This window comes from Anolis carolinensis, chromosome 6 (genome assembly GCF_035594765.1).
Source record: "Anolis carolinensis isolate JA03-04 chromosome 6, rAnoCar3.1.pri, whole genome shotgun sequence".
NCBI lineage: Eukaryota > Metazoa > Chordata > Lepidosauria > Squamata > Dactyloidae > Anolis > Anolis carolinensis.
This window is the reverse complement of record NC_085846.1, coordinates 102025-127527: the sequence shown is the minus strand read 5'-3', so window position 1 is coordinate 127527 and position 25503 is coordinate 102025. Positions and strand designations below refer to the sequence as shown.

General features: G+C 47.0%; 2 protein-coding genes and 1 long non-coding RNA gene across 11 annotated transcripts in view; 2 read left to right on the top strand and 1 right to left on the bottom strand.

Annotated features, from left to right (window-relative positions):
- pld2 (phospholipase D2) overlaps positions 1-11642 on the top strand; it is a 56494-nt gene extending 44852 nt beyond the window's left edge. For all 3 annotated transcript variants that reach the window (XM_062957683.1, XM_062957684.1, XM_062957685.1), the window contains 6 exons: positions 1772-1885; positions 2005-2054; positions 4391-4525; positions 4638-4791; positions 7543-7660; positions 9918-11642. In XM_062957683.1, the coding sequence (XP_062813753.1) occupies positions 1772-1885; positions 2005-2054; positions 4391-4525; positions 4638-4791; positions 7543-7660; positions 9918-10142 (796 nt within the window). In that variant the 3' untranslated portion in view covers positions 10143-11642. The remainder of the gene's footprint in view (positions 1-1771; positions 1886-2004; positions 2055-4390; positions 4526-4637; positions 4792-7542; positions 7661-9917) is intronic.
- LOC134292512 (uncharacterized) lies at positions 9625-13542 on the bottom strand. 2 transcript variants are annotated; one of them, XR_009999755.1, is made up of 2 exons: positions 13084-13542; positions 9625-11728 (listed from the first exon to the last, which is right to left on the bottom strand). It is a non-coding gene; the product is annotated as an uncharacterized LOC134292512 (long non-coding RNA). The 2 variants fall into 2 exon arrangements; XR_009999756.1 differs by having other exon boundaries at positions 13414-13542.
- Positions 13543-13793: 251 nt separating this feature from the next.
- The window catches only part of mink1 (misshapen like kinase 1), a 90272-nt gene continuing 78562 nt past the window's right edge, over positions 13794-25503 (top strand). For 4 of the 6 annotated variants that reach the window (XM_062957679.1, XM_062957681.1, XM_062957678.1 and 1 more), the window contains exon 1: positions 13795-13956. In XM_062957679.1, the coding sequence (XP_062813749.1) occupies positions 13900-13956 (57 nt within the window). In that variant the 5' untranslated portion in view covers positions 13795-13899. Of the gene's footprint in view, positions 13957-25503 lie in introns of all 6 variants that reach the window. The other 2 variants (XM_062957682.1, XM_062957680.1) reach the window with 1 other exon arrangement.

Sequence of the window (25503 nt, the reverse complement as noted above, 5' to 3'; positions counted from 1 at the left end):
GAAACACCCTAAAACAAAAAATTACAAACCACACATGTGCAGAGTCCCCCCCCCCCCCCCGAAACTTGGTGACATTAGCCAGGTGGGTGGGGCTTCAATGTGTGCCCGAGCACAGCTAGACATATTCCAGACAGGAAACAACCAGAGCCAGGTAACACCTCCCAACAAAGGATTCCCCCTCAGAGTCATTATTATTATTATTATCATTGAGTTCCTGGGAACCATCAAAATGAACAAAACCTGGCAGCCAGCTTTAAAAAACTCTACAATCTGGACAGTAAATAAAGAACAACACTCTGAAAATAAGGGCATTCCAGACAGGAAACAACCAGAGCCAGCTAACACCTCCCAACAAAGGATTCCCCCTCAGAGTCGTTGTTGTTGTTATTATTATTATTATTATTGGGTTCCTGGGAACCATCAAAATGAACAAAACCTGGCAGCCAGCTTTTAAAAAAACTCTACAATCTGGACAGTAAATAAAGAACAACACTCTGAAAATAAGGGCATTCCAGACAAGAAAAAACCAGAGCTAGCTAACACCTCCCAACAAAGGATTCCCCCAGAGAGGAAACAACCACACTTTGAAGCTGCAAGCCAATTTGGGGTTAATCAAGGTGACTAATTACAACATTCTTACTTGCCTCCACAAACAAAAACCCACTTAGGATTACGCCACAGCAATACGTGGCTGGGCACAGCTAGTAATAATAATAATATTCTTTTAAGAGTGTTTTTTCAAATTGTAACAAGTGTTATTTCCTGTTTAGGTCCTTATTTTGAAAGTAGTTGTAACCAGAAAGTTTCTTTTTGTGGCGGCCCCAAAGTCTGTTGAATGGGTTGAGACTCTTACGATGAGATCCTCGTTCCAAAACTAGAGCGACACACACACACACACACACACACACACACACACACAGATACCACCACTTAATAAAGATGTCTTATGAGAGATGATGTTAATTAATAAATTGTTTGATTATCTTCTTCGCTGCCACCAATGGAGACGTCAGGCAGATGGTACTGGTTCTTATAAGCTTTCTCTATTTGTTCCACTTCAGGTGTTGATGTTACTTAACTTAATTTAAGAGTATGACAGAGGCTTGATTTGAATAAAATCAAAACAAGTTTATTGCAGGTACAGAGCTTGATGGTTTCAGATAACTTAGTAAAGGCACTTCGCTTAATGGTTACAAACGGTTATGAGGTGGTTAAACTTTCAAAATACTTCTTTCTTTAAGTTACACTAAACCCTGATCCTCCTGGATCCCTTGGGATTAATGTTCCCTAATCCACAGATTCTATAACTGACCCTAGACAAATCACCTAACTTGCCTAGTTGGTCTATCCTAAATCTGACTCAAATCTCTCTATTTAAGCCAGCCTGATTCTCCACACAAGAATCAGATCCTTCTCTGTGACTAGAGAGTCACCAACTGCTTTTGGGTTTTAAAATATTCCCCCTATTCCTTTCCAGGCGGCGGTTGGCTCCGCCCCTGTTGCTATGGTAACCTGCTCTAGCATTCTAAGATGGCTACCTTCCCCCATACATAATGTCAATTCAAATACTCACCATTTTAACTTAGCCAAACCTGGCTGTATAAACAAAATCAAATACACATATCATCTATAAACAAAATATAATTATACACTTCTTCACAGAAGCCATTAGGAAATGACCTTGCTAACCCAGGAACACACATGGTAGTGTGACGTGGTGTGATGCCTGGGAAGCAATTCACGTTCCCTGCCTCCTCTTCCTTCTTTGCAGCGAGAAGAAGCCCTTCCGGGTCTTTGTGCTGCTCCCGCTGTTGCCCGGCTTCGAAGGAGACATCGCTCAGGGAGGAGGAAACTCCATCCAGGCCATCCTGCACTTCACCTACCGGTGAGTTTGACTAGGGAACGGCATGTGTTTACACGTGTGTTCACACTTGTGCACAAAGCGGTGGTGCAAGGAGAAGGAGGAAGCTTCGAGATGACCCCCCTTGTCCCTTTCTCGTGCAGGACTATTTGCCGCGGCGAGGCCTCCATCGTTTCCCGACTCAGGACAGTCAGTAAGTGCCTGACTCTCATTTGTTGCAAACTCTTCCTCCTCTTGTAGTCTGGCAAGCATCAGAGGAGTTTTCTGAATCTTCGGAGGGTGAGGGGGATGATGGGTTCCAAAACGAGGAGCCTGTGAGTGTTCGGAGGGAATTGTAAGCAGGCGAGGCTGATGTTTTGGATTTTTTAGGTCACTCCCATTCAATAGGGGAAAATGAAAGCACCTGTTCCCTTGAGAAAAGGCCTTAGGAAGACGAGGAGTTTTCAAGGGAGAATAGATTAGACCTGAGGACACAGGGTGTGAAAAGCCAGCAAAGTAGATATTCTCAGCCGATTCGATATAAGACCTTGAGGTCCAGGTGTGTTAGGCATGATGTCATGGGTGTCTTGGAGGGCTTAAATTAAGTGGTTTGCTTGTTAATGTGGAATGTGTTAATGTGGAAGTAGAGATTTGTGTATGTGTATAATCGTTTAAAAGTCATGAGATGTTCCCGGAGTATTATAAAGTGTTATAAGACATTCAGGATGGAAAAACCTTGAGATGTAATGAATGTACAATAAGTTGATTCATATGTGCTTAGGTGATATATATATTCAAGAAGACAAAATTACATTTAAAGACGGGAAATTATTAATGTGGAATTTGTGTATTGATAGTGTTTAAATACAATTTGTGCCATGCTTGTATTGCAACTTATTGCATCATCCAGAATGTACCATAGTGTGGAAAGAGTTAATTGCCAAGAAGCTATGATGACCTTGATGTGTGGCTGGAACTAGGGAGTATCCAGACACAAGTGTTTGTGCATAACTATTGCATCAGTTCAGTTCTGTTCAGTTGAGTTCTGCCTGCCTAGAGTTTGAGTCAAGTTCTGTTGGAGAAGAGAACAGTCCTGTGTTCAGCTGTTGTCTGCAAGTTTGTTTGTGTTGATTACTGCTGCATACAGTAAAACTTTGTAAATAGTTTTACCAAAGTCTCTTGAGTGCCTCTTCATTCTGCGTTCCACTGCTTCCATCCAACAACTACTGCGCTGCAAATACTCTGACATTGCTTTCAGGCCTTTCAGAGGAGAGAGGAATTTTTGATTGAATACACTCTCCTGGTTTCCCACTTCCAGATAACTCTTCCATACACAGAGAAGCAGTTCTGCCTGCTAGTGGATTCTGGAAGTTGTAGTAAAAAATGCAACTTTCTGAGCTTGGAGATCTATCTCTCCAACATGTGAATGAAGTCTCCACTCACAGGGAAGTCGTGGGTGACACGTTCGTGGGTGGGAGGAAGGAGGGAAAGGGTTTGTTGTGAGGATGGTGTAATGTATCTCTTTTGCTAGGCATTGCAATATTCGTTTTTGCTTGTCACTTGTATACAATACTAAATGGTACCCTGTTTCCCTGAAAATAAGACATCCCCCAAAAATAAGACCTAGCAGAGGTTTTGCTGAATTGTAAGAAAGTAAGACCTAGCAAAGTTTTTGTTTGGAAGCATGCCTGGCGCCCGCCAAACAAAACACCAGAACTTGCAGGATCAGTAAATGTACATACCAGTTGTACATGGAAATAATGGTAATAATACATTAAAATGTTATATTATTTACTAGCTGTGCCCAGCCACGCATTGCAGTGGCAAAGTGGTGGTGGTATTGGTTAAAAATTGTTGTGTAATTTTTATTTGACTTTATTTGCATTTTTAATTAATTTTATTGTAAGTTATATTTTTATTTATTATATTTTATTATTTTCTTGTATTATTTTTAGTTATTTTCTGTTATTATAGTATTTTATTGTATTAATTTTTTAGTGTTTTAAATTATTTTTTTAGTGTTTTTTATTGTTTTTTATTGGGTTTCTAGGAGACCAAGTTGGAGGAGCTTAGCCTTGTAACTGGCAGCAATTGGATAAAAGCAATTATTCCTCTTTCTCTAATTAGGACTTTATTTTTCTTTTCTTTTTGTTGTATCAACCTAGAGGCGTGGATGATGGGTTGTGTTGTCAAATGTCGAGGTTGGGGGGCCTGTAGTTTTCTTGTTTTGTGGGTCGCCGTGATGCCATCACTCTTTTATATATATAGATTTATTTATACAGTAGTAACAAGAAATTCTTGACAGGAGTCCTAGTTTGTCTGGTTTGGTTATGTTGGTTTGTGACGACAACTACTGTACACTATAGAATAAATGTTCATTTTTTTTGTTCAACAATAAATGTGAATTCTTCTTCATGGAAAAATAAGACATCCCCTAAAAATAAGACCTAGCACATCTTTGGGAGCAAAAAACAATATAAGACACTGTCTTATTTTTGGGGAAACACGGTAAGAGCGAGACCCTCTTCTCTTTCCTCTTTGTGCCCAAAGTGGGGGAGGACTGGAAGAACTACATCTCCTTCTGTGGGCTGCGGACCCACGGAGAACTACAGGGAAGGCTCCTCACGGAGCTGGTCTACATCCACAGCAAGATGCTCATCGCGGACGACCGCCTGGTCATCATCGGTGAGGCCGCCTTCCTTTTGGCATGGACCCCACCCAAAAAATGGGGGTCTTTCCCCCAAACGCTGCTTTTGGTGACCCCGACTGCCCCCCGCTTTGCTCTGTTTGCCCCCAGGGTCTGCCAACATCAACGACCGGAGCCTCCTGGGGAAGCGGGACAGCGAACTGGCCGTCATAGTGGAAGACACGGAGTTTGTGGCGTCCGTCATGGATGGTCAAGCCTTCCAGGCGGGGAAGTTCGCACTCAGCCTGCGCCTGGACTGCTTCAAGTGAGTCCAAAACTTCCCAAAACCCCACTGTGTACGTGTGACAACAGTCCACGTGAGAAAGATCTGCGAGTCGTGGTGGAGAACAAGCTGGACATGAGCCAAGAGTGGGATGCAGCAGCTAAAAGAGCCAATGGGATTCTGGGCTGCATCCAAAGGAGTCTAGATCGAGGGAAGTCCTGGTGCCTCTCTCTTCTGCTTTGGTTAGACCTCTTTGCCTGGAATCACACTGAGTCCCATTAAGAGACTAACTCTAAGGGTCAGTCGAACGTCTGATTGGGGATAAGGGTGGCAACGGACAACATGGTTGTTCCGGAGCGTGTTCGAATGAATAGGCCTGTGGAGATATCAGAAAGGGGGAGAAATCCTTCCAAAAATCCCACCTCTGACACCAATTGCAGAGATGTGGAGGAGTTCCTATTAATTAATTATATTTATATTATATATCCGCTGCCACCAGATTATAGAGGTTTTATAATGCTGCCACCAAATTACAAAGGGGATCATCAATTCTTGCCACCACTATAGGAATACGTAGCCACTAACTACTTAGAGAGGAGACTTTTCTTCTTTCTTGTTTATTCTTGATGTATGTATGACAGAGACAGAGATGTTTGAAGGAATAATAACACATTTATTTAGGTACAAGCTTGATGGTTACAATAACTTTTCTTCTTGTTTGAGGCACGTTACTGAACAGTTGCAAAGTTATATTGAGGTGTTTCAAACTTTAAAATTCCACTTCAATCACAGAATATCTGTACCTAGTCAGGAGACAGACTACCCTAAAATAAGTCACCAAACTTATTTTAGACTTGACTCAAAATCCAACCTTTGAGCCACCCTGATTCTCCAACTAAGAATCAGTCCCAACTGCAATTCCTCCAATTACAGACTACCTTAAAATAAGTCACCAAACTTATTTTATCCCTGATCCCCTAACTTAGGATCACCCTTCCCTGAGCTTCAACAGAGCCCACACTAAAATCAACCTTCCCTGTGGTTCTCTGACCACACACTGACTGACTGAGTTCCCCTCCAAATTCTGCTCTCTCTTCAGCTAACCCAGTTGGCTCCGCCCCTTCTCCATGGCAACCACTCATGAGAGCAGAGTTACTGAAATATTAACCCTTTTTAAAACACAGTTAAACATGGCATCTGTAAATAAAAAAATCACACTTCGTTACAAGGCCCAGTAGAGTTGTCATCAGAATACTTCTTTAAGGTTTATAAAACCGTATGGCACTTTATCACAGTTACTCATTTCGATGATAGATCTCTTTATGAAACCTGTCCCCGCTGGTTCGCTTTTAATTACTCTGATTTTATCTGCTTGGATTTTAATGTATTGTCCATTATATTATTTTGTGTATCGTTGAAATGTTTTAAGTTTTGTCAAATATGTTGTGTCGTTGTTCGGGCTTGTCCCTGTTGTGAGCCGCCCCGAGTCCCTTTGGGGCGATGGGGCGGGATATAAAAATAAAGTTTATTATTATTATTATTAACCTGTGCTCGACGGGGTCTCACTCTCCCTGAAGACACAGGTCTGCAGTTTGGGGGTCCTGGACTCATCCCTGACGCTTGACGCTCGGGTGTCGGCGGTGGCCAGGAGGGCCTTGGCACAACTAAGACTTGTGCGCCAGCTGCAACCATTCCTCATGGTGGTCCATGCCTTGATTACCTCTAGATTGGATTATTGCAGTGCACTCTATGTGGGGCTGCCCTTGAAGACGGCCCGGAAACTACAACTGGTCCAGTGCTTGGCAGCCAGATTATTAACTGGAGCGAATTACAGGGCGCAGTCAACCCCCTGTTCAAGGAGCTCCATTGGCTGCCATTTATTTTCTGAGCCCAATTCAAGGTGCAGGTTTATTAAGGAGTATAGCGGAATCCAGCAGTGTCCCGTTAACACCATGTGCAATAGACTCACACCAGGCAGAGAAATTGAAAGAACAAAAGAACTTTACTCTTGCTTGTTGAGTTGAAATATAAAACAGTTCTGCAATCATACAATTTCCATGTAATTGCATAAGATCAATAATATCAGCATTCTATTTACAGCATAGCATATTCAAACTGCTACTTGACCGTAGCTAGAGAGCTTCTCCATTTCTGTGCTCTCCCCGCAAGCTCAGATTACCAACTGACAAACCCAGCCATCTGCCAGCAAACCGATACATTGTTTGAGGCGTGGCTTGACTCTGCAAAAGCTCAGCCCCCTTTTTGCAGAGATCTTTTGCAAGCAACTTTGCAAGGATTTCTTTACACACACACATATATAGCAATTTGGCGCAATAAGGTTATCACCTACACCTGATGGAGCCTCCGGTGGCCTAGGGGATAAAAGCCTCGTGACTTGAAGGTTGGGTTGCTGACCTGAAGGCTGCCAGGCTTGAATCCCACCCGGGGAGAGCGCGGATGAGCTCCCTCTCTCAGCTCCAGCTCCATGCGGGGACATGAGAGAAGCCTCCCACAAGGATGGTAAAACATCAAAACATCTGGGCAACGTCCCCTGGGCAACATCCTTGCAGACGGCCAATTCTCTCACTTCTAGAAGCAACTCCAGTTGCTCCTGACATGAAAAAAAAAATCACCTACAAAGCCTCAAATGGTTCGGGACCCTCCTATCTTCGTGACCGTATTTCCCCGAGGGCCTGAGGCTGTTAGGAATGCTGGGAGTTGGAGTCCGAAACACCTGGAGGGAGGGCCCTGATCTAGAGGCTCACTGTTTTCTCTCTTGTTCCTCCCCGGAAGGTGCGTTTTGGGTGCGTCCGGCGACCGTGACCCTGAGATCCAGGACCCCGTCAGTGACCACTTCTTCCACGAAGTCTGGCAAAAACGGGCCTCCTCCAACGCCGACGTCTACGAAAAGGTGGGTGCCGCTGATGCCATTGGAGGGCCCAACACGGAGGTGGGGAGATCCCACCACAACATGGGGAAGAACTTCCTTGTGGGCAAAGCCCTTTGACAGCAGAATATCCTTCTGACTGAGATTCCAGAGGAGCCTCCTTCTCAAGAGTTGTCTAGCAGAGGCTGGGCGGCTCTCTGCCGGGAGGGCTTGGATAGTGCCTTCCTGGCTGGCAGGTGGGGGTGGGCTCTAGGGTCCTCTGAACCCCACCAGACAGGAACAGGCCGCCCACCCACGAGAGAGCCCCCCAGCCTCTTTGGAAGAAGGCCAGCCACGCTCTCCAAGATGCTTTGAGGCTGAGAGGCCTCCCCCTATGAGGGTGCTTCCTGTTTCAAAGAACAAGGATATATCTAACTGTGCCAGGGCTTTCCCTCTCTCCATCTTCCTTCCTTCCTTCCTTTTCTCCATCCCCTTTCCTTCCTTCTTTCCTCTCTCTCTCTCTCGCTCCCATCTTCATTCTTTCCTCTTTCTATCCCCATTCCTCCCTTCCTCTCTCCTTCCTGCCTTCCTCCCTTGCTTCCATCCTCCTCCCTTCTTTCCTCTCTCCATCCCTTTTCCTCCCTTCCTTTTTCTCTTCCTCCATCCCTTTTTTCTTTCCTTCTTCTCTCTATCCTTCTTCCTTCCCTTCCTTCCTCTCTCCCTCCCTCCCCTCTCTATCTTCTTTCTTTCCTTCCTTCCTCTCCATCGCCAATCCTCCCTCCCTTCCCCTTCCTTCCTTTTCTCCCTCCCTTCTCTTTCCTTCCTCTCTCCACTTTCCTTCCTCTCCACCCAACTTCCTTCTTTCCTCCCTCTATCCCTTTCTTCCTTCTTTCCTCTATCCCTTCCATCCATCCTCTTTCCGTCCTTCCTTCTTTCCTCTCTGTATCCCTTCCTCTCTATCCCCTTCCTTCCTTCTTTCCTCTATCCTTTCCCTCCCTTCCTCTTTTCATCATCCCCCTTCCTTCCTCCCTTCCTCTCTCCCTTCCTTCCTTCTATTCTCTATCACCTTCATTCTTTCCTTCCTCCATTTCCCCCTCCCTCCCTTTATCCATCCTTCTTCTGTCCTTCCTTCTCTCCTCTCTGTATCCCCTTCCTCCCTACTTCCCTTGCTTCTTTCCATCCTTCCTCTCTCCATCCTCCTTTCCTTCTTCCTTCCTTCCTTTTTCTCTTCCTCCGTCCCTTTTTTCTTTCCTTCTTCTCTCCACCCTTCTTCCTTCCTTTCCTTTTTTCCTGTTCCTTCTTTCCTTCCTTCCTCTCCATCCCCAACCCTCCCTCCCTTCCCCCTTCCTTCCTTTTCTCCCTCCCTTCCTCCCTTCTCTTTCCTTCCTCTCTCCACTTCCCTTCCTCTCCACCCAACTTCCTTCTTTCCTCTCTCTTCCATCCATCCACCCACCCACCCTCCCTACATCCTCCTTCTGTACTTCCTTCCTTCCTCTCCACTCAACTTCCTTCTTTCCTCTATCCCTTCCCTCCCTTTCTCTTTTCATCATCCCCTTCTTCCTCCCTCCCTCCCTTCCTTCCATCCATCCTTCCTTCTATTCTCTATCACTTTCATTCTTTCCTTCCTCCATTTCCCCCTCCCTCCCTTTCATCCATCCTTCTTTCCTCTCTGTATCCCCTTCCTCCTTCCTCTCTCCATCCTCCTTTCCTTCTTCCTTCCTTCCTTTTTCTCTTCCTCCGTCCCTTTTTTCTTTCCTTCTTCTCTCCATCCTTCTTCCTTCCTTTCCTTTTTTCCTGTTCCTTCTTTCTTTCCTTTCTCTCCATCCCCAACCCTCCCTCCCTTCCCCCTTCCTTCCTTTTCTCCCTCCCTTCCTCCCTTCTCTTTCCTTCCTCTCTCCACTTCCCTTCCTCTCCACCCAACTTCCTTCTTTCCTCTCTCTTCCATCCATCCACCCACCCACCCTCCCTACATCCTCCTTCTGTACTTCCTTCCTTCCTCTCCACTCAACTTCCTTCTTTCCTCTATCCCTTCCCTCCCTTTCTCTTTTCATCATCCCCTTCTTCCTCCCTCCCTTCCTTCCATCCATCCATCCTTCCTTCTATTCTCTATCACTTTCATTCTTTCCTTCCTCCATTTCCCCCTCCCTCCCTTTCATCCATCCTTCTTTCCTCTCTTCATCCTCCTTCTGTCCTTCCTTCTTTCCTCTCTGTATCCCCTTCCTCCTTTCCTCTCTCCATCCTCCTTTCCTTCTTCCTTCCTTCCTTCCTTCCTATCCCTCCTTCTTACCTTGTGGCGAAACAGGTCTTCCGCTGCCTGCCCACGGATGCGGTCCCGTCCCAGCGTGTCCTGCGGGAGTACGTGGCCGTGGAGAGCCTGTCCTCGGCCAGTCCCATCATCGCTCGGGACGAGCTGCAGAAGGTCAAGGGACACCTGGTGCGCTTCCCGCTGGACTTCCTGGCCGAGGAGTCCCTCCTGCCACCCCTCGGGAGCAAGGAGGGCATGATCCCCGTCGAGGTCTGGACATGAAGCCGCACTTTTGCCTGGGACTTCGCCATTGGATGCTGCCGTTGACCATTGCTCTGAAGGACACGGTGCTGCCTTTCACCAACTTCAGCCGGACTGTCGGGCCGTGTCCAGCCTTGCTCCGTTCACACCAGCACTGCGCACACCTGGATGAGAACCAGATGTGTATCAAGCCCTCTTGACCATCACTCTCTTCAAAACATTCCAGAAGGTCACAGGATGCGGGAGCTGACCACTACGCTTCCTTCCTTCCCATTGTTTACATCCCAGAGCCACATGTTCCAACTCCTATCGCTGTAGCTTCAGAACCACATCTTATGGCTTTCCGATGCGCGGAAGCTTGGAAACACTATTTTAAAAATATTTTTGTATATTATTATTATTATTTTTGGGATTCTGAACATGAATTATTTTCCCACTCTGTATTGTATTCCACAGAGTGCCTTGCAGTGGAAGCTTGAACTGCATTGTATTGTCAGTGTAGGCGAGGCATGGGCAAACTTCAGCCCTCCGGGTGTTTTGGACTCCAACTCCCAGCATTCCTAACAGCCTCAGGCCCCTTCCTTTTCCCCCTCGGCTGCTTAAGCAAGTTAGTTTATAACTGTTCATACTGTTTAAAGATACTAAACATTCCTAAATTACTCTTTTGGATTTTTTTTAGTTTAAAAATTTAAGATATTTTTAACAAAGTGGGGCATAAGTTCCATGGGACTGATTTGATATTTCTGTGCCTGGCATAGTTCTAAAATCTGTTTGTACCTTTTTTCTGCAGTGAGCCATATTCCAATATTTAGTGTTGAAGAAAAGTATTAATAACTAAAGTTATTATCAGGAGTTAAGTTATGTTTGTTTTGAACACACTTTTGAAATCTCCCATTTGTCAGGATCATGTCTGAACTGGTATTGGCAGTCTCAGTGTGAGAGTTTATTACTTTTAATAAACCATACTGCATTGGGTTAATTTGCCAATTATAGGAAAATTTTACATGTGTGCCAAATAATTAGTGGAAGCTTAACCCCACTTTATAGCTCAGTTTTCATTAAATACATAACAAATCGTACATACATTCTGAACTAATATACACCCCTGCATGTGTAGCTTGGTTGCTGTGAAAAGACCATTGCTTACGGTGGTCTTTGCCTGTGAACTTGTATTTTGAAGTGTCTTGGCTTTTTATGTTAGTTTATAACTGTTCAAACTGTTTAAAGATACTAAACATTCATAAATTACATTCATAAATTACTTTGGATTTTTTTTTCAATTTAATTTAAGGGGCCTGAGGGTGTTAGGAATGTTGGGCATTGGAGTCCAAAACACCCGGAGGGCTGAAGTTTGCACATATCTAGTACAATGTTCTGCCTTAAGTATCACTTACTGCTGCTTTTGGGGGGCTTGGCTCTCTTGAATGGACCTTAAAAGCCATACGGTGCCTTTTCTATGCTGCAATATATTCCGGGTGCTTCTTGCTCGTTGATGAGTGCAATAAATACATTTGCCTTTTCGCTGTGCAGTCTCTTTCGTGGCAGTTCATTTCCAGAGGCCTCTCCCTGCAAATGTGTGCTCCATGTATATCATTGCGGGTTTAGCCCTGAAAGAGAGGAGGGTTTTCCGTAGTTTTATTATTATTTTAATATTATTTATTTACTACATTGATATCCTGCCCTTCTCACCCCGAAGGGAACTCAGAGCGGCTTACAAATAATACATTTACATACAATGCATTATATTATTGGCATAGTACAATATTAGCATTATATATTACTATATTTATTTATTTGCTACATTTATATGCCGCCCTTCTCACCCTGAAGGGGACTCAGAGCAGCTTACAAATTAAATTTGCATACAATATTATTAGCATAGTACAATACTGGTAATAAATTACTATATTGTACTGTATCCATATATTGTAATATTATTAGTAATATTACATGTAAAATATAATCTATAATATTATTATATTGTACTATTAGTATTATATTGTATTACAATATAATATTATGAGTATTATATGTATATACAATATGTTATAATTATTGTATATTATTGTAAATTATATTGTGTATATATATATTTATATACACATACACACACATATATATATGTGTGTGTGTGTGTGTAAATATATACATACATATACATATATATAAAACATATAAAATATACATATATATTGTACTATCCCGCCCTTCTCACCCCGAAGGAGATGCAGAGCGGCTTACAGATAATATTTACATACAAAGAATGTATTATATTATTAGCATAGCACAATATTAGCATTATACATTACTATATTGTACTATACCACTATACTGTAATATTATTAGTAGTATTACATGTAATATATAATATATAATTAACATTATTATATTGTATTATAATTATATCGCATTACATTATACTATTATATTATTTATTTACTACATTGATATCCTGTCCTTATCCCAAAGGGGACCCAGAGCGGCTTATAAATAATACTTACATACAGTTTTATATTATTAGAATAGCACAATGTTAGCATTATATATTACTATATTGTACTATACCACTATACTGTAATATTATTAGCAATATTACATGTAATATGTAACATGTAATTAACATTATTATATTGTATTATTATTATTATATTGCATTACCTTATTATCATCAATATATGTATATACAATATATTATTTATTATTTATTATATTATAGTTATATATACATATATGAATAATATTATATTTATATATAATACTTATATTTATATCCGCTCTAAGTCCCCTTCGGGGTGAGAAGGGCGGGATATAAATGTAGTAAATAAATAAAATATATTATTAGCATACCATGTTACTGGGGGGAGGGGCCTCCAGCTGATGGCACAGAAGACAAGATGGAACTGTCTTCCTATTATTATTATTAGCCATTTAATTTGTATTGCAAAGATATGGGGAAAATTACCAAGAGTGGCATTTTCATCTTCCATTGTTATTGAAGAAAGAGGTGGTTTCCCGCCTTTTCTCAACCGCGCATGCGTCCTCGGGCCACTCTTAAGAGTGTGGCTTCACTTCCGCCACACTCTATCCCTTTCTCATTTCGCCTCAATTAGCCCCTCCCCTGTCATGGCGCTGCCGATCGACTTGATTTTAAGCCCTTCCGCCACTCTTTCCCTTTTCCGCGCCTGCGCATTCAAGAAGCAGCAGCAGAGGAAAGCCCTTTTCGCCTTCCCTCCTGGATACTGCTTTGTACGCATGCGCCGGCTTTTCTCTGCCTCGTTCCTCCTTGCCTTACTTAGTTTCATCCGGGGATTTCCCCGTTCCGTCCTGAAGAAGGCTTCAGCCTCGTTGTGCGCACGCCCGTGGTGCGGTCGGTCAAGCTGTGGTACGCATGCGCGATCTCTTTTTCCCCGCCCACCGAGAGAGAGAGTGTGTGTGTGTGTGTTCAGCCAGCTCTGACACGCATGCGTACTTTTCCTATCCCTCCCCTCTGCGGATGAGCGTCCACGGCGCATGTGCAAAGGAGTCCCCGCCCACGGAGAGTAACGCCGGCTCTGGCGCGCATAAGCAGTTTCCCCCCATCCGCGCATGCGCAGGGGAGTCCCCGCCCTTCCACTGTGCTGCGCAGGCGCAGTGCGGCGCAAGTGCTTTCCTGTCAGTCAGTCGAAGCGAGAAGGCGAAGAGCAAGGTGCGAGGGAGGAGGAGGAGGATGGGAGCGACTAGGCCGCAGCCTTGAAGGAAAAGGAAAGAAGGAAGGGAAGGAAGAAGGAAGGAAGGAAGAATGGCCGACCCGGCCCCCGCCCGCAGCCTCGACGACATCGACCTCTCCGCCCTCAGGGTGAGCAGGGTCAGGGGTCAAGGGGTCAAGGGTCATTTGCTTCAGCTCCCCACTTCCTGTCTCCCTCCCTCCCTCCACTCTCGTTGCTTCTGCTGCACAAAATGCCCTGGCCTCCCTTCCTCTTGGCATTGCGCTTTTTGAGCCTTCTGGGACACCGTAGCTGCCTTGCTTGGTTTTATTATCTCTCTCCTGCTGTGAGGTTTCCGGGCTTTCTGGCCATGTTCCAGAAGCATTCTCTCCTGACGTTTCGCCTACATCTATGGCAGCTATTTTCAGAGATTGTGAGGTCTGCTGGAAATGAGGCAAGTGGGGTTTGTATATCTGTGGAAAGGCCATTAATGCAAGGCTATTCAATGCTAATCAAGGTGATCAATTGCAACATTCGCACCTGCCTCTAACAGACAAGAGTTCCTTCTCTCTTCCACCTTGCACATCATTCCACAGATACACAAACCCCACTTGCCTAGTTTCCAACAGACCTCACAACCACTGAGGATGCCTGCCATAGATGTGGGCAAAACGTCAGGAGCGAATATGGCCAGACAGCCCAGAAAACTCACAGCAACCCAGTGATTCCAGCCATAAAAGCCTTTGACAACACAATATCTATTTATGCCCCGCTTTATCTTCCCAAAGGGGACTAATAGAGAAGGCAAATTGTTATTACAGTATTGTTATTATTATGTTTATTCCACGTTTAATTAAGCCTAAGAAGTTGTAGGGAAGCTGTGGATTTTTATTTTGGTTTTAAAGCTTATATGATTTCAACTTACGTTTCTTGTTTCAAATATTTATGATTTTAGGGGTTGTTTTAACTTTTGTACTGTATTTTTATTTTGGTTCTGTTGTAGCTGCCTTGGGTCTGTGCTCAGAGAAAGGCGGGATATACATTTCTCAAATAAATAAATAATGTCCCACTCTTGTTCTACACCCACTCTCTTAAAACACCCACTCTTGTTCTACCTTCTAATCACTATTGCACAACCCCTAACAATAATAGAGAGGGCAAATAATTGCCATATGTAAACTGCCTTGATTCCCCTTTGGGATAGAGAAAGGCAGGATATAAATAGGGTAAAAATAAATAATTTGAAAAAAATTATATTCCACTTTAAAACACCCCCCTGCTTCTACCTTCTAATCACTATTGCTTCCCTCCCCCTCTCTCTTAATAATAATAATATTATTTATACTCCACTTTATCTTCCCAAAGGGGACTAATAGAAAGGGCGAATTATTATTATGTTTATTTATATCCCACTATTTCTTCTCTCCACAAGGGAGAATCAAAGCGGCAATGGCAAACCCACTCCACAGCCCTATTATTATTATTATTATTATTATTATTATTATTATTATTATTATTATTATTTTATTTCTTATCTGCCTCTCTTCATGGCTCAAATACATAAACATTGTAAAAATACTACAAATACACATATTAAAATGTGTTTCTATGAAACACATGCTAAAAAACACAAAACAGAGATTAAACTAGGCACAGGCAAAGCGGTCCAACCTGCAGCAGCAGCCCTGCCTTTTTAAAAAAACAGACAGGCTGTTAGGAATTGTGGGTGTTGGAATTCAAAACACCTGGAGGGCTGAAGTTTACCCATGCCTGCCCTAATGCCGAATCAGTGTGAAACCACATAGTCACAGCTCTAGGATCAAAGCTCTCTCTCAGCCTATTTGTCCTTGTTCTTCCCTGGAGACTCCTTCCCTTCCTCCCCGCCCTCCTACAGTTTTCAGTTTTAAGTGGGAGGCACTGGGAGCCAGGCAGGGATCCCTCCCTCTCTTATCATTCATATGCTCAGTTTTTGGGTTGCTTTGGAGAGAAAGTAATGGCACGCAACCCACGGTCACTTTCCCCTTGCAACCCAGTCTTTCCAAGGAGCTTGTCTTCAAGGGGAAAACATGCCCATCCGTTTCTGCACCTTGCAGCATGGCTGTAAAATGGGGAGTGGGATTCAGCTTGTAGGCTTCCCTTGTGTCTTTCTTGTAACTTTAGTAATGCGCCTGGGTCTGTGTCAAGTGCATCTGTAGCAGGCCGCGCACACTAGGTGTGTATGTTTGAGGGGGGGGGGGGGAATTCTGCTAGCTGCCTCACACTTGTTTCCGGAAGGAATTCGTGGAAGCCTTCCTGACAGATGGCCATCCAGCTCCTGCTTAGGAGAGGTGGGCAAGAAATAAAACAATTATTACTATTACCATTAGCCCCAACCAATACTGCTGTGCTATCTAGTATATATGGGAATTATAGTCCCACATACAATAGATAGAAGTGGTCAAGTAGAACACTTGAATCAGTAGGTTATAAGCAGAGCATTACATTAGAAGATTTCTGTAAAATGGATGCCCAGGTGCGTAAATTTATGACATTGTTCGATCCGGTGACTACTGATAGAACATTCAAACTGTGTCTTTTTCCAAACACCATCACCTTTGTTTTGGGGTAATTAATGTTCAGCTTTTCGCTAGAACACAATACGTTGAACTGAGAAAACGGCCTTTTTAGATCTATGTACATAAATGAAATTAAATCCATATGGGCTTAGAAAAGAATAGATACTTTCTTTGACCCATTTGAGGGCGGAAAAAATATAATATTTTTCATTCTGTAAAATAAATTTTTAAAATAGAAAATAATAGTGTATCAGGGAGAAGAAAAATCAAGCTTGCGCCTTTGCTTTCTTTGCTGGCTGGCAGAAGGGAATGTGATTGTCCAATTGCAGTCTTGCAGTTTTTGTAGCTATGTATTTTGCTACCTCTGGCCTGTTAATTGCCTGGATCGGCTTTCTAATAGAACCATAGAATCCTAGAGACCTCAAAGGCCCTTGAGTCCAACCTCCTTCTACCAGGCAGGGAGGCAAGCTTGATTTTGTCCTTTTGACAGATGACCATCAGGCTTCTGCATAATAATATTAATACTACTACTAATAATAGAACCATAGAATTGTAGAGTTGGAAAGGACCATCCAGTGCAACCTCCTTCTGCCAGACAGGGAGGCCCCCTCCAAACCACAGGCTTTCTCTATGGCTTTTTCCTCTTCCTGCTGAAAGGACAGTGTGCCAGGGAGCAGGTGAGAGGTTGATGGGAGTTGCAGTGAGAGGTGCACAGGGCCTGGATGGCTGCACAGAGCATGAGTGTTGCACAGAGAGTGTGGGCGGCCCGTTGGGGGCGGAGCATTGCTCTTCACCTGTCGCTCGCTGCGCCGCTTTCTCCCAGGTTGTTTTCTTATCAGGCTCTCCGCTTAATTGCTTCTCTCTCCCGCTCCCACCTCGTATCTGTCTGTTCTTTGAAAAAGGCAGGGCTGCTGCTGCTGCTGCTGCAGGTTGGGCCGCTTTGCCTGCTGCGCCTAGTCAGCAGAATTGGAGTCAGAGGAGCCCTTTGGAAGGCCGCCGCCTCCCTCCTCGCTCTCAGGATCACACCAGGGAGCTTGCACAATGCTCCCGCTGATTGCATCCCTCTCCCCATTGAGAGAACAGCCTGGCCGTGGGTCTGTCCGTAATAGCCCGTGCTGTGGGCAGAGCGGGATGTGGACCAGGAGAAGGAAAAAGGAGGCTGTTGTGCAAGCATGTTTATAAAGGAATGCTTATGGCAGCTTAAAGCCTGTGTCTGAAATCTTTTCCTTTTTGTGAGTGTTCATCATACGGGTCTAAAAGATATTTTTCATCTTGAGGAGGAGATCTATGGGACTCCAAAGCTTGTGAGTTCCTGCACTAGTCTAACATGGTGCAAGAAATGCAATCTCACTGATTAGATCTCTTTGAGTGGAAAGTCAGGAGGTAGAAAATTCCAGGCTATGGAAGATTAGTATCCCTTATTGGGGTGTTGTGTGCTTTCCATTTTCTGCTGCTAGAACACAGCCACACAGCCCAGAAACTACACAACACCCCAGTGATTCCAGCCGTGAAAGCCTTCAACAGTATAGTATTCCTTCTTGCTTTCTACTATAATTCCAACTTGTGGAACAAGATCCCAGTTGTCCTATAACCTAAAACTGGCAATTAAGTCAACCTTGTGACTAAAGAATTCCCATTCTTTAGCTGAAATATGTTTATACCTTTTTGTTTTTAAGATTTCAGATGCTTTTATGTTGTATATTTATTTCAAACCCTTAGAAGGCAAGTTCTATCTACAGAGAAGAAGAAAAAACAGAAAAGCAGAAAAGAGAGACTTTCAGTCACAATAAAATATACTAACATGGCAACCCAGTAATAGTAAAATAGAATACATTGCATTCATTTTGTTGTAGTGATATTCTGAACAGATAGAATTAACCAATTCAAACAGCAGTAGTATTATTGTATTATTGAAGGCTTTCAAGACCAGAATCACTAGGGTGTTGTATGGTTTCCAGGCTGTATGGCCATGCTCTATCTAAAACATAGCCATATAGCCTGGAAAGCCCGCAACACCCCAGTTGTATTATTATGCATTAGAGAGAAAGGAACATATATATCACATATGGGCAAACTTGGACCCTCCAGATGTTTTTGACTTTAACTCCCACAATTCCTAACAGCCGATCAGCTGTTAGGAATTGTGGGAGTTGAAGTCCAAAACACACGCCTGATATACAGTAGAGTCTCACTAATCCAAGCTAAACGGGCCGGCAGAAGCTTGGATAAGCGAATATCTTGGATTATAAGGACTGATCAAGGAAAAGCCTATTAAACATCAAATTAGGTTATGATTTTACAAATTAAGCACCAAAACTTCATGTTATACAACAAATTTGACAGAAAAAGTAGTTCAATATGCAGTAATGTTATGTTGTAATTACTGTATTTACGAATTTAGCACCAAAATATCACGATATATTGGAAACATTGACTACAAAAATGGCTTGGATTATCCAGAGGCTTGGACAAGCGAGGCTTGGATTAGTGAGACTCTACTGTATAGGGAAGAGAAGCTCGGGATCTAATGTTCTCTGGGGGACCCTTCTAACTATGGGATATTATTATGGTTATGAAAGAGGGACAATTATTCTGTGGGTGGCTCCTTCTAAAGAGAACCACTCTGTTGAGAGGCGGGGTGCTCCTTTCCCCAGGAGACAGAGGTGTCTTGGGCAACCTCTCGGCAGGTGTCCTGGCGTTCTTTCTACACACCTGCAGAGAAGGCAAAGGTGTTCCACACCTTTGGTCTGTTTGACAGGGAGGGGAACCTTAAGCCTGAGGAACAGCTTTAGAGGCAGCCCTGCCTGATTTTGGGAGGTTCATGCTCTCCAAAATTAGCAAGGAGGGAACTACTTCATGGACAGAGTCCCACTGCTCTTGGGGTGATGTTTCCTGTCCAAGGAGCAGCCAGGTGCTTCCTAAGTGCAGACCAAGGTGTGTGCTGGGACTAGCTGTCCAGGGTGCGGCCAGGGTTGGGCCGAGGCCAGAGGAAGTGCCATCGCAGCCACAGCAGCAGGGCCCTGAGCAAACAGTGCAAACCAGGAAGGAAGGAAAGGGGCAAAGAGGTGAGGGGGCAATCTTGTCCGTGATTTGCCCGCCTGCGTGTCTCCTGGAGCTGACGCCGTGGCTTCCCTTGGGACCTGTGGAAGAGGCAGCTTTGGGGGATCTAATAATAATAATAATAATAATAATAATAATAATAATAATAATAATAATAATAATAATTTACGTCCCTCCCCCTCTCCAAAAGGACTTGAGGCGGCTTACAACAAAATGAAATCATAACACGTACATAAGGGAATGCAAAAAGACAGGATATACTATATAATCAACAATCAATCATCAACCCCATGACATGCCGTTATCTGAGAGGGAAGTCGAGAGGGGCTTGTTTGGCACAAAGCCCGTGGGAGGACGGTGCCATCCACTGGGGTGCCATCCTGCTGGAAGGACCCCTCGGCTGAGAATCCTCTGAGCCTGGCAGCAGGAATGGGGCTTTGTCCTCATGGCCATCTTCAGAAAAGGAGTGGAGCTAGGGCCTAGAAAGCCTTGGGCAAACAGGCTCAGCCTATTTGGGTCACAAGAGAGTGCCCACCTTCCTTCTTTCCTTCCTTTCATATGACCACAGCACCACTTCCTCCTTGAGTTGCCTCTTTGGCAGCCAACCTCTTCCAAGTCCTCACTCAGCACCCCTTGTGAGGCTTCACCCAGGTCAGAAGATTAGCCTGGGTCAGTCAGAGGATCTGGCGCTTCCCAGGCCAGTGGGGCAGGGGCAGAGCCAAGCCATGGAGTTGCTGCTGTCAGAGAGAACCCCGAGGGGCCAGACCAGCTTTAGGCCCCTTCTGAGCAGAGCAGGGAATCCGGCAGCAGACTGCAGCTCCTAACATGCCTCACTGTTTGTAAGTGAGGCTGAGGTTGCTGTCGGTGGCCCCCACAACATCCGGAGGGCCACATCTTCACTGCCTGCAAAGGCTTGCGGGTTGGGCTGCTCCCTCTTTCTCAAGCCCCCTCCTTCATGGTATCTGCAGTGTCATTTGAGCACCTGGGTGGAAGTAGTTTGGGGAGGGGGTGGAGAGCAGAGAAGGAAGGGGCACCATCGCTTTCCATTTCAAGGAAGAGGGCAACATGGCTGCCAAGGGTTTTGCCTTCTTGTCATGGACTCCGGGGGAAGTGCAGGTGGAAGCCAGCTCCACTGGCTGCCAGTCTGCTACCAAGCACAATTCAAAGTGCTGGCTTTAGCCTACAAAGTCCTAAACGGTTCTGGCCCAGCTCACCTGTCCGAACATATCTCCCCTTATGAACTACCTTGTAGATTAAGATCATCCAGGGAGGCCCTGCTCTCGGTCCCACCTGCTTCGCCAGTGTGGCTGGCGAGGACAAGAGACAGGGCCTTCTTGGTGGTGGCCCCTCGGCTGTGGAACTCCCTCCCCAGCGATATAAGATCAGCCCCCTCCCTTTTGGCCTTCAGAAGGAAAGTGAAGACCTGGCTCTGGGATCAAGCTTTGGGATAACTGTGCAGTACAGTAATGGATGACTAATATGTATAATGACTCCGGAATGGCCTTAGACCATGATTTTTTGAATGGCATGATTTTCAACTGTTTGTAATGTGGTCGAACCCGGGCGTCAGTAATGTGTTAAATTTTTATGTTTTAAATTCTTCAATATTTAATATTTTAAGCTTTAATTTTATATGTGTTTCGGGGCATCGAATTGTGCCATGTGTAAGCCGCCTTGAGGCCCCTTCGGGGTGAGAAAGGTGGGGCAGAAATCGGGCAAATAAATAATATGGGGACGTTTGGCTTCCCTCTGGGTGTTTTGGCCCTCAGACCCCAGACCCCCCATTGCCCTGGACTTTGGGGAGACCCCTCCCGCCCCCCCACGGAGGGCCCTGGGCCTGTTGCTCCTTGTGGGACCCTCCTGTTCCTCCAAATCCTTCTCTTGGCTTTGGCCTTCTCCCCCTTTTCCTTTCTGCAAAGGGCCAGTGGCCATTTGGGGGCTGGCGAGGGGGTCTTTCCCTATCTGGCAATGCTTCTGCTGGGGGGGGGGGGTTGGCCTTGCTCGGGCCATTGCCCATGTCTTCAGGGAGACCCCTGGGCCTGCTGCTCCCCGTAGGACCCTCCTGCTCCCCCAAATCCCTCTCTTGGCTTTGGACACGGCCTTCTCCACCTTTTCCTTTCTGTGGCCATTTGGGGGCTGGCGAGGGGGTCCTTCCCTAGCTCGCAATAATGCTGCTGGGGGGGGGGTTGGCCTTGCTCGGGCCATTGCCCATGTCTTCAGGGAGACCCCTGGGCCTGCTGCTCCCCGTAGGACCCTCCTGCTCCCCCAAATCCCTCTCTTGGCTTTGGACACGGCCTTCTCCACCTTTTCCTTTCTGTGGCCATTTGGGGGCTGGCGAGGGGGTCCTTCCCTAGCTGGCAATGCTGCTGCTGGGGGGGGGGGGGGTTGGCCTTGCTCGGGCCATTGCCCATGTCTTCAGGGAGACCCCTGGGCCTGCTGCTCCCCGTAGGACCCTCCTGCTCCCCCAAATCCCTCTCTTGGCTTTGGACACGGCCTTCTCCCCCTTTTCCTTTCTGTGGCCATTTGGGGGCTGGCGAGGGGGTCCTTCCCTAGCTCGCAATAATGCTGCTGGGGGGGGGGGGGGGTTGGCCTTGCTCAGGCCATTGCCCATGTCTTCAGGGAGACCCCTGGGCCTGTTGCTCCCCGTAGGACCCTCCTGCTCCCCCAAATCCCTCTCTTGGCTTTGGACACGGCCTTCTCCCCCTTTTCCTTTCTGTGGCCATTTGGGGGCTGGCGAGGGGGTCCTTCCCTAGCTCGCAATAATGCTGCTGGGGGGGGGGGGGGTTGGCCTTGCTCAGGCCATTGCCCATGTCTTCAGGGAGACCCCTGGGCCTGTTGCTCCCCGTAGGACCCTCCTGCTCCCCCAAATCCCTCTCTTGGCTTTGGACACGGCCTTCTCCACCTTTTCCTTTCTGTGGCCATTTGGGGGCTGGCGAGGGGGTCCTTCCCTAGCTGGCAATAATGCTGCTGGGGGGGGGGGGTTGGCCTTGCTCGGGCCATTGCCCATGTCTTCAGGGAGACCCCTGGGCCTGCTGCTCCCCGTAGGACCCTCCTGCTCCCCCAAATCCCTCTCTTGGCTTTGGACACGGCCTTCTCCACCTTTTCCTTTCTGTGGCCATTTGGGGGCTGGCGAGGGGGTCCTTCCCTAGCTGGCAATGCTGCTGCTGGGGGGGGGGGGGGGGGGGTTGGCCTTGCTCGGGCCATTGCCCATGTCTTCAGGGAGACCCCTGGGCCTGCTGCTCCCCGTAGGACCCTCCTGCTCCCCCAAATCCCTCTCTTGGCTTTGGACACGGCCTTCTCCCCCTTTTCCTTTCTGTGGCCATTTGGGGGCTGGCGAGGGGGTCCTTCCCTAGCTCGCAATAATGCTGCTGGGGGGGGGGGGGGTTGGCCTTGCTCAGGCCATTGCCCATGTCTTCAGGGAGACCCCTGGGCCTGTTGCTCCCCGTAGGACCCTCCTGCTCCCCCAAATCCCTCTCTTGGCTTTGGACACGGCCTTCTCCCCTTTTTGCTTTCTGTGGCTATTTGGGGGCTGGCGAGGGGGTCTTTCCCTATCTGGCAATGCTGCTGCTGGGGGGGGGGGGGTTGGCCTTGCTCGGGCCATTGCCAATGTCTTCAGGGAGACCCCTGGGCCTGTTGCTCCCCCAAATCCCTCTCTTGGCTTTGGACACGGCCTTCTCCCCTTTTTGCTTTCTGTGGCTATTTGGGGGCTGGCGAGGGGGTCCTTCCCTATCTGGCAATGCTGCTGCTGGGGGGGGGGGGGTTGGCCTTGCTCGGGCCATTGCCAATGTCTTCAGGGAGACCCCTGGGCCTGTTGCTCCCCCAAATCCCTCTCTTGGCTTTGGACACGGCCTTCTCCCCTTTTTGCTTTCTGTGGCTATTTGGGGGCTGGCGAGGGGGTCCTTCCCTATCTGGCAATGCTGCTGCTGGGGGGGGGGGTTGGCCTTGCTCGGGCCATTGCCAATGTCTTCAGGGAGACCCCTGGGCCTGTTGCTCCCCCAAATCCCTCTCTTGGCTTTGGACACGGCCTTCTCCACCTTTTCCTTTCTGTGGCCATTTGGGGGCTGGCGAGGGGGTCTTTCCCTATCTGGCAATGCTGCTGCTGGGGGGGGGGGGGGGTGGCCTTGCTCGGGCCATTGCCCATGTCTTCAGGGAGACCCCTGGGCCTGTTGCTCCCCGTAGGACCCTCCTGCTCCCCCAAATCCTTCTCTTGGCTTTGGACAGGGCCTTCTCCCCTTTTCCTTTCTGTGGCCATTTGGGGGCTGGCGAGGGGGTCCTTCCCTATCTGGCAATGCTGCTGCTGGGGGGGGGGTTGGCCTTGCTCGGGCATTTAATGGGGTTTACTTAAGGCACACAGAAGGACCCCTCCCTCATTTTGCTTCTTCCTCTCCCTCTCCCTCTCTGTTTGTCCACCTCTTTGTCCATTCATCCGTCCCTCTGGGCTGAGGCACGTGCCTCGGCCTGGGGCCTCCTGCCTGCCTGCTTTCCTGCTGCCCAGGTCCCCCTGCCTTGGCCCCTCTTTGAAAGGGAGATCTCTGTGCCGCCCGCGTTCGTTCGCATTCATCCTCCCTTCCGCCTTGTTGCTAGGGAGAACTTGTTGACTGCCTGCTGCTGCCGCCGCTGCCTTGGCCTCCCTCCCTCCGTGATTGAATTACAGCCCCCCTCTCACGCCTGGGCTCCCAATGCAATGAAGCCTGCCCCCTCCCATCTCCTCCTTTCTTGGTCCAGGCAAGGCAGACAGGAAGTGGAAACAGGGTCCTTAGGAAGTGCTCAGTTTCTGATATACATCAGCCCTCTGGGTGTTTTGGACTCCAACTCCCACCATTCCCAACAGCCTCAGGCCCCTTCCTTTTCCCCCTCCGCCGCTTAAGCGGCGGAGGGGGAAAAGAAAAGGGCCTGAGGCTGTTGGGAATGGTGAGAGTTGGAGTCCAAAACACCCAAAGTTAGCCCAGGTGTCAAAGGGATGACTTCATGTGCTCTTGGTTGGGCCCAAGGGGGAATTGAAAGGGCCTGAGGCTGTTGGGAATGGTGGGAGTCGGAGTCGAAAACACCCAGAGGGACAAAGTTAGCCCAGGTGTCAAAGGGATGACTTCATGAGTTCTTGGTTGGGCCCAAGGGGGAATTGAAAGGGCCTGAGGCTGTTGGGAATGGTGGGAGTCGGAGTCCAAAACACCCAGAGGGACAAAGTTAGCCCAGGTGTCAAAGGGATGACTTCATGAGTTCTTGGTTGGGCCCAAGGGGGAATTGAAAGGGCCTGAGGCTGTTGGGAATGGTGGGAGTTGGAGTCCAAAACACCCAAAGTTAGCCCAGGTGTCAAAGGGATGACTTCATGAGTACTTGGTTGGGCCCAAGGGGGAATTGAAAGGGCCTGAGGCTGTTGGGAATGGTGGGAGTTGGAGTCCAAAACACCCAAAGTTAGCCCAGGTGTCAAAGGGATGACTTCATGAGTTCTTGGTTGGGCCCAAGGGGGAATTGAAAGGGCCTGAGGCTGTTGGGAATGGTGGGGGTTGGAGTCCAAAACACCCAAAGTTAGCCCAGGTGTCAAAGGGATGACTTCATGAGTTCTTGGTTGGGCCCCAGGGGGAATTGAAAGGGCCTGAGGCTGTTGGGAATGGTGGGAGTTGGAGTCCAAAACACCTGGAGAGGGACAAAGTTAGCCCAGGTATCAAAGGGATGACTTCGTGAGTTCTTGTTTGGGCCCAAGGGGGAATTGAAAGGGCCTGAAGATGTTGGGAATGGTGGGAGTTGGAGTCCAAAACACCCAAAGTTAGCCCAGGTGTCAAAGGGATGACTTCATGAGTTCTTGGTTGGGCCCAAGGGGGAATTGAAAGGGCCTGAGGCTGTTGGGAATGGTGGGAGTTGGAGTCCAAAACACCTGGAGAGGGACAAAGTTAGCCCAGGTGTCAAAGGGATGACTTCATGAGTTCTTGGTTGGGCCCCAGGGGGAATTGAAAGGGCCTGAAGATGTTGGGAATGGTGGGAGTTGGAGTCCAAAACACCCAAAGTTAGCCCAGGTGTCAAAGGGATGACTTCATGAGGTCTTGGTTGGGCCCAAGGGGGAATTGAAAGGGCCTGAGGCTGTTGGGA